We start from the raw sequence: 9,002 nt of genomic DNA, 5'->3' as shown, positions 1-9,002 counted from the left end.
TTGCTTATATGATTTCCAGGATACAGCAACACCACCAAAAAGAAATACATATCCAGATATAGACTTTACACTGTTAGAATCTGTGATCCAGTTGGCGTCACTATACCCTTCTATAGCATCAGGGTAACCAGTGTAAGTCAAGCAATAGTCAATTGTGTCTTTCAGATATTTGAATACTCTTTCTAAGGCAGTCCAATGATCTTTGTTAGGGTTGCTAGTATACCGACTCAGTCTCCCTACAGCATAAGCTATATCCGGTCTGGTTCGGTTGGATATGTAAAGAAGAGATCCAATCATCTGAGAATATTTCAGCTGGGAAACAGGTTCACCTTCATTCTTCTTCAAGGATATAGAAGAATCATAAGGTGTGGAAATAGGTTTAGAGTTATGAAAGTTGAATTTAATTAGCATTTTATCAATGCTATGGGAAAGACTCAAAGATATATATTCCTCTAGTGTCTTAGAGATTTTCATTCCAAGTATCATGTCTACAAGACCTAAGTCTTTCATATCAAAGTTTTTGGAAAGATAATCCTTAACCTTTGAAATTAATTCAAGTGTTGTTCCAAAGATAAGGATATCATCAACATAGAGACAGAGAATGACATAGTCATTGTTTATCACTTTAGAATTAGACACATTTATCGTGTTCATTCACAGGAAAGCCATATTGTGCAATGACGTTGTCAAATTTCTGGTGCCATTGTTTAGGAGCTTGTTTAAGACCATACAAAGATTTAACAAGCTTACAGACTTTGTTTTCCTGACCCTTGGCAATGAGGCCTTCAGGTTGGTGCATATAGATTTCTTCATCTAAATCACCATTCAGGAAAGCAGTCTTGACATCCATCTGATGTATGATAAGCTTATGGATAGCAGCAAAGGCTAATAATACTCGGATAGTTAAGATTTGGGCTACAGGAGAATATGTATCAAAATAATCAATGCCCTTTTGTTGAGTAAAGCCTTTAGCTACTAATCTAGCTTTAAATTTATCTATGGAACCATCAGCTCTGAGTTTCTTCTTGAATATCCACTTACAACCAATAGGTTTACAACCTGGAGGTAAGTCGGTGAGTATCCAAGTATGGTTTTCCATGATAGATTTAATTTCATTATCAATGGCTTCTTTCCAGAAAGGAGATTCAGGTGAATCCATTGCTTCTTGGAATGAGCTTGGATCACCTTCAACAAGAAAGGTAAGGAAGTCTTCTCCAAAATTCTTTTCGATTCTACCTCTTTTGCTTCTTCGAGGTTCAATATCAAGAGGTTGAAAAGAACTGGAAGATGGAAGATCAGAAGGAATGGATGATCTGGGATTTTCTGAGATTTTAGATTTGAAAGGAAAGATGTTTTCAAAGTAGACTGCATCTCTTGCTTCAATGATGGTATTGTTGGATATGTCACTGATTTCAGATTTGATGACTAAAAATCTGTTAACATTGCTATCAAGTGCATATCCAATAAAAGCAGCATCTACAGTCTTAGAACCAATTTTTCTCTTCTTAGGTTCGGGAATAGCTACTTTAGCCAAGCAACCCCAAACCCGGAAGAAATTTAGATTAGGAGATCTCCCCTTCCAATATTCATAAGGAGTTGTATCGGAATATTTCTGGGGAATCCTATTGAGAATGAAGCAAGCAGAAAGAAGAGCTTCACCCCAGAGATTTTCAGGTGCTCCTGAACTGAGTAACATACAGTTCACCATGTCCATTAGGGTTCTATTCTTTCGTTCAGCTACCCCGTTAGACTGTGGTGTATAGGGAGCAGTAACCTCATGAATAATACCGTGTTCTTGACAATATTCAGTTATATGATTTGAGGTATACTCCCCCTCACGATCAGATCTTAGAATCTTGATCTTCCTGTCAAGTTGGTTCTCAGATTCAGCTTTGAACACCTTAAACCTATCTAAGACTTCATCTTTAGTTTTGAGAAGATAGGTGTAACAATATCTGGAGTGATCGTCTATAAAAGTCACAAAATATCTCCTACCCCCTCGGGTGAGAACTCGGTTAGAGTCACACACATCACTATGAATTAATTCGAGGGGTTCAGAGTTTCTAGTTATAGACTTGAAGGGTTTTTTAGTGTGTTTCCCTTGAACACAGATTTCACATTTAGATGAGGGATCATGAGAAGATTTAGGAATGAGGTTTAATTTACTCATTCTCTGCAAGGTTTGAAAATTGATATGTCCAAGTCGTCCATGCCAAACATCACAAGATAACAGAAGACTCAGAAATTTTATTAGAACTGGAATTGATTATATTGAGTTTGAAAAGGCCATTACAGATAAAACATTTTCCTATGAAAACATTACTCTTTGTAATCATAAATTTGTTGGATTCTTTTACAATCCTATAACCAGCTCTAAGAAGAAGAGATTCACTAATCAGATTACGACGGAGAGAAGGAACATGATAAACGCCTTGCAGATGAAGAGCTTTCCCAAAAGTCGTGGTGAGCTCTATACGTCCACGTCCTATTATTGATCTAGTGGAGTCATCTGCTAAGCTTATGCTTCCTCCACGTGATTCCTGATAATTTGAAAACTAAGAGCGGTCATTACAGACGTGGATATTTGCTCCAGAATCCAAATACCAATCAGTGGAAGAAGTTAGAGAATTTACAAGATGAGATGAAGAGGCTAACCTGAAGGAGGTTGGATTCATTTCAATCATATTAACTTTGTTGGATCCATTTCCTTTAGGGGCAGGTTTGGCCGGTTCCTTCTTCTGAAAGAAACGGTTGTGAGCCATGTGGTTGATTCTACCACAGACAAAGCAGAACTTCTCATCAGACTTATGGCTGGAAGAATTGGGATTTGATTTGAAGGAGGATTTGTTGAAAGATTTGTTGAAAGATTGTTGATTTTTCTTGAATTTCTTCCCTTTGGGTTTGAAATTCTTAGATTTAGGCTTATCCTTTACCAAATTTACTTTTTTAGCTTTTGTTTCATTCTTGGTGTTGGAATTTTGCCTATGCTGGTCTTCAATACGAATAGCCTTGAGGGCTTCAGTTAAGGTTAGATCTCCTTGCTTGTGTCGGAGATCTCCATCAAATCTAGACCAGGAGGGAGGAAGTTTATCAATCAAACAGGAAACTTTATAATCGTCAGTAAAAGTGTTTCCTTTTGATTGGAGATGACGGAGGAAATCTAGGAATTCATGAATTTGTTCATTAATGGGCTTGTCATCAACCATTGTGAACTTATTGAAAGAGGAGGAGGTGAAACGCAGAATTCCGGCATCATCATAGCCATATTCTGCTTCAAGAGCATTCCATAGTTCTTTTGCACTTTTGAACTCATAATATATGTCATAAAGGTTGTCCGCAAGTGCACTAAGAATCCTATGACAACAATGATAGTTGATTTCTTCTGGTTTCATAGAGCTAGAAAAGGAGCTAGCACCAGAATCAGAAGTAGAAGGAGCAGGTTGAGCAGGATCAGGAGTCAAAGGTTGGGAACCACTAGTAGATGACTCAGAAGTGTCAATAGCAGATAAAAGACCTAAGGTAGTGAGCCAGTATTTCATCTGATTAGCCCACCGTTTATACTTGAGACCGGTAAACTTCTCAGGTTTGACACTTTTTGAATGATCAGGAATTAACATAAGTCCAATTTGAGTTTACTAGTCTAGGTAGATGTAATCTGATCAAATAAAGGATTTTGTCAATATTACTAGACCAGAAACTTAATTAAACCTGCTCTTAACCAAAAACTCTAAAAGTGAAAAGATTAAAGTTTTACTCGGGTAGTTTGGCCAGGTAAGGATAGTACTAGAGGTTGATCAATGATCGATTAAGTACCTCGTTTCTTGCAGAGCGCTTTACGCAACCCTTAAACCTTTCCTTAGACACCAACTAATCCAAGAAAACTTGAACCGGTTCACTTAAAGATTTTTTGTTTATGACAGATACTGAATTTAACTAATTTAGATGCAACAAATTAAAACAATTAACTAATACAACAAGTAATTATAAGATATAAAGATTCGGGTGAACAGTAATCCCGATGAACAGTAATATTTTTTTTACTTTTTTTAGTTTAAATTAACAGCAAGAAATTTTACTTAATCTTCTAGATTGCTGTCAAAATAGGAATATAATAATATAAAAAATAAATTAAAGAGTTAGAAAATTCAGGCCTGATCGGGAGCAGTCGTGATGTCACTGTCCTAGAAGATTAAGGACCCGTCTATCGCCCTGGCGCAATTTGTCCCCTCTCCCCTAGCGGTAAAAACCCCCAAAATCGGCCAGCCTCTGCACTCGGGCGTGAGTCACAGAGCTTATGCTCAGACGAAAACGGTTGCCCAAAATGAATATAAATATGTAGCCGAAATTTCTTGGAGAAATAAGAGTAGAGAAAGAAGAGAGCTTAGAAGTTCTTCTCTTCGTTGGTATGTTTCTGAATGAGCTCCAAACCTGCTTATATAGGTGAGGAAAAGTGTAACCCCCGCTGAATCCAATGGACCGTTACGCACATGTCTTGCTTCCGTTACCCACATGCAGCCGTTACAGAACATGTAAAACGTGCAAAAATAAAAGCTTGAGAAGCAAAAAAGTGTGCGTGTGCGGTGCGGCGTGGCGCGCGTGCACGCGCGTGTGTGGGATGGATATGCAAAGCCCACAAAACCCAAAACACTATTCAAAACCCAATAAGGAGAGAGCCATTATATACCCTATACTATTCATCTCATTTTCCAACAGTAACGCCTATCGAGTCGTCCTCGTAAGACGCCGGCATGTTGAGTCGACCGAATTGGGCCTCTGATTATCTTGAAACACTAACTTGATTATGCATAACGTGGAACACTTATCTGTCATTGATTGGAAATTATTTTTCATCCCTAAAACGGCTATAACACCAGTGCATCCCAAATAATAAATTCTATACGATGATTTTCATTTACGTGCATTTTCATGCATCAGTATTACATAAATTAAAAAGAGCATATTGATTTCAACAGGGGAGAAAAAAGAGCAGACTAGAGATCTAGTATATGGAATAATATTTCTTATTTGAATAAATTTTTAAATATTTGCATGTGTTCTCTCCAATCTCTACAAACAAAAGATTATTTAATATAATATCGAATAATGTATATGTTGAAAATTGATTACATATATGTAGAAGTGTCAATATCTACAAAAGAAAATATTGGACCCTCCGTCCTGAAATTTCTGGCTTGGCCACCTCACGAGTTATCCACCATAGTTTCACTCAAAAAATAAAAAGAAAAAAAAAAAGCCTATCTGAATATACCAAAAATTTCATCAATAATGTCAAGCACATTGGGTAGAGCAATAGATGGTTCTAAATTAAAACGGGGATGTATTCTCAAACCTATGAGCATGGGCTGAACGTCCCTATCGCTTTCGAGTTAATTTGGGCCTAATTTGGGCTTCAGACAGGAATGGGTGATAGTAGTTCTTTGGCGGACTCGCAAAAGAAGAGGCTCCCGGGAGGAGTATTTGCCAAAAATATGAATCAAACAGAAGTCTCGATGGGAATAGAGTGAAAGCGGAGGCGGAAGATCAATGTACTTTTGGGTATGTGTTGTTTTCGTCAATTTAAAAATAAAAAAATCGGCATACGCTATGCTTTTCTTTATAGTTAGTATTTAGCTTTAGGCAGTTAAGGAAATTGCATCTTGTGATACCACATGCGTTTGTGCTCGCAAGGTGTTTGAATGAATGCCACTGCGATGGAACTTACGGTTTGCACAACGGTCATTGTTAACTCTCTCTTTCCCCCCTGCATTATTTAGACTATTTCAGCTCAAAAGTGTTGCGATGCAGGTCCGTTATGGTGCTCGGGAATGCCTTAGCTATCATCTAAGCTCGACGTTGTCAGTGCGAGAATGTTGAGGTGCCGTCTCTATCCATGCGAAGACAAGTGGCTCAAAGCCTTCAACGAGCAACAAGCATTGAGAAACCTTAAGAAGAAAGTATCGGAAGTAGATAAACCCTCAACCAATTATCTCTCCATTCTCAACGACTCATTCAGCAGCTGTGGCACTGACCCGACCCCCTCTGCTTACTCCTTTATCATTAAATATCTCTCTCATCGGCGCTTCTTCTCTCATCTCCATGTCCTTCTTGACCATCTTGAAAAAGTTGAGAGATTCGAAGTTCCCGAAAGAATATTTGTCAGTCTAATTCAACATTATGGAAAGCTCGGTTTGCTTCAAGATGCCATTGATGTTTTCTACCGGATCCCAAAGTTTCGATGCACCCCTTCAGTGTTTTCACTAAATCGTTTGCTCTCTGTTCTATGTGAGAAAGAGGAAGGGCTCATTTTGGTTCGAGATGTTTTGATGAACACTCTAGAGATGAGGATCCGGCTTGAACCCTCAACTTTTCGTATTCTAATTGGAGCTCTCTGTAGGAATGGAAAGGTTAGCTCTGCAGTGGAGCTATTAAATTTGATGCAGCTTGATGAACGCACCCCAAATTCAAGAATGTATTCTCAAGTGCTTAAATCACTTTGTGAACATGGAAAAATTAACGAGGTCATGGATTTTTTAGAAGTAATGCAAAATGCTGGTTTTGTGCCTGATATATCAGACTTTAACAGTGTGATCGATGTTCTTGTTAGAGAAGGGAGAGGAGATCATGCATATTCAATTCTGACCAAGATGAAGTTAGCGGGTAAGAGGCCAGACATAACGAGCTATAACAGTGTTCTCAATGGATTTGTTTTAGCAAATGATTTTCTCAAGGTTGAAGAGCTGTTTGATGAAATTCTTCTCATGGGTCTTGTTCCTAACGTTTCAACTTATGATACCTACATAGCTAGTCTTTGTACGCGAGGATATTTCGATAGAGCTTGTAGGATGGTTGGTTGTATGGAGAAAGCAGGATGCAAGCCTGAAGCCACAACCTTTAATGTACTAGTGTCTGGATATGCTAAAGCTGGTAAGATAGAGAAAGCAAGGGCAGTGATGAATGAAATGCTTCAGAAGGGGTTCTCTTGGAACGCCCAAACTTATGAGAGTATAATCGATGGGTTGATTAGAAAATGTGAGATCGTGGAAGCATATGAATTGTTGATGGAAATGTTGGGTAAAAATTTTGCTCCTCAGGCGTCTACTTTTAAGTTGGTCGCTTGCAATTTGTGCAGAAAAGATCGTCTTTCTGAAGCATTGCGGGTGCTGAATGAGATGCTTGATCGATCTATTTTCCCTGATGCTACACTATGGGAAGCATTGCTTGTTGGATACAGATCGAACCAGCTGAGAACTCCGGTTGATTTTAATATTATATTGGGGTCTTGATAATGAAAAGATTGCCACTTCCAGTGTGGCTTCATGTGCTTTATTTGTTGAAAATGCAGAATAAAACTCTGTGATGTATGTATGCGAGTGATCAGCAGTGCTTGGACATGATTGCTGTTGTTGGATAACATGAGAGTTGAAGATCAAAAGCATGAAGATGTTGAAGAATATGCTTATGGGGGTTTGGACAGTGCTGTTATCTTCAATGTCAGTTTGTTTCTCAGAATTGGTTGTTGATGATTTGAACCATCAGTTTTTGAGATCATCTTAGCATCAATCTGTTAATTCTAGGGAGTCCCCAGTTATTTACGGATATTTCATGTTCCTCACATTTGATAAGAAGCAAATCAGTGTGAAAAGCCATAAGTCAATGTATGCAGAGAAGGGAATCAATTGTATGGAGTACGTTCAAGGCCTTTGATCTTCAAATGGTGGAAGCTAGTGGCTTCTTTGTGTTGCGTTTAGTCAAAGAAAAAGAAAAAGAAAATGTAGGTGATCATTAATCTCTCTTGTTGTCCTCCAGAGAACAGTGGTTTAAGTTGTTCTGAAAGTAAAATCTCTCGTTGTTGTAGAATTAAAATATAGTATCTGACTAATTGTACGCTTTTTTGTTGATGAAATGAAATCCCATGCTTGTCGTGAATAAAACGATTGTTTATATAGTTCTTCGGTTAAATCCATATTTAATGTCCTACTAGTATGCTATACGTGCGTTGCACGTGTTGCATATTAAGAAACTACAAGAGTCAAAATTCATAATGTTTTCATAATTATGTATTGAATTTATACACAATACACAAGATGAATACCAATTAAACATTATCTCAGATGACTTAGAATATTGTCCATAGAAAAGGAAGCTAATCAACCATATATATGGTGCGTGTGATAAAAGTGACCGCACAATCAAGAAAAGGTTAAGTGCTGCAAGTAACTAATATTCGACATCACATTACAAGTTCACTGGGAAAAGGAAGGAAAAGAGAAGCATAAAAGAATATGCCAAGTCACAAGTTCACTGAAGATAAGGCACATGTTATATGCGGAAACAGAACTTGAAAACCGTAAGCAGCTGATCACAAACTGAGAAAATGTCTTAACATAACACGCAAGGGCAGAAACTGAGATATCGAGCACATGCTCTTAATCTTGTAGCAATTGTTGGCCTTCTTGTTTTGATGATGTTTAACAAACAATTTACTACTAATATTGTTTGTCTAGTGTCTGTGCATTCCTATGTATTGTAGACAAACAACGTAGTTGGAGGATGGATGGAATAGAGCTTCAACGATCATATCCAAAGGAGGTTGGCGGAATGTCGGTGAAGCCTTGCAATTCAAGTTAAAGATCAAGTTCAAGCTTCACCCGCATGTGTACCAAGTCGAGCTTAATGAAGATCAAGATCTAGCTTGGGTAATTTAGTTTAGAATTTATATTATGTGTGTTAAGTACTCTAAGCTCAATTATCTATACACACACATTTATTGGTTTCTTCGTATATATATAGTTATATATATATATATATATATATATACAAGTTCAAGCTTCACCCGCATGTGTACCAAGTCGAGCTTAATGAAGATCAAGATCTAGCTTGGGTAATTTAGTTTAGAATTTATATTATGTGTGTTAAGTACTCTAAGCTCAATTATCTATACACACACATTTATTGGTTTCTTCGTATATATATAGTTATATATATATATATATATATATATA

The 9,002-nt window shown here is 37.5% G+C and overlaps 1 protein-coding gene across 2 annotated transcripts; it reads left to right on the top strand.

Moving 5' to 3' along the window:
- On the top strand, positions 5,210–7,925 carry LOC109822266 (pentatricopeptide repeat-containing protein At2g38420, mitochondrial). Of its 2 annotated transcripts, none has more exons than XM_020388440.1 (2): positions 5,210–5,556; positions 5,806–7,925. In XM_020388440.1, the coding sequence occupies exon 2, from the start codon at positions 5,868–5,870 to the stop codon at positions 7,281–7,283; it is 1,416 nt and encodes a 471-aa protein (XP_020244029.1). In that variant the 5' UTR covers positions 5,210–5,556; positions 5,806–5,867; the 3' UTR covers positions 7,284–7,925. The 2 variants fall into 2 exon arrangements, with proteins under 2 accessions (XP_020244029.1, XP_020244030.1); XM_020388441.1 differs by lacking the exon at positions 5,210–5,556 and adding an exon at positions 5,644–5,723.

The sequence above is a fragment of the Asparagus officinalis genome, chromosome 8, assembly GCF_001876935.1.
Source record: "Asparagus officinalis chromosome 8, Aspof.V1, whole genome shotgun sequence".
In the NCBI taxonomy this organism is placed as follows: domain Eukaryota; kingdom Viridiplantae; phylum Streptophyta; class Magnoliopsida; order Asparagales; family Asparagaceae; genus Asparagus; species Asparagus officinalis.
This window is presented reverse-complemented; position numbering and strand designations above follow the sequence as displayed.

What these genes read in the sequence shown, in the direction of transcription:
- LOC109822266 (XM_020388440.1), top strand. Translation starts at nt 5,868, where the DNA reads ATGTTGAGGTGCCGTCTCTATCCATGCGAAGACAAGTGGCTCAAAGCC.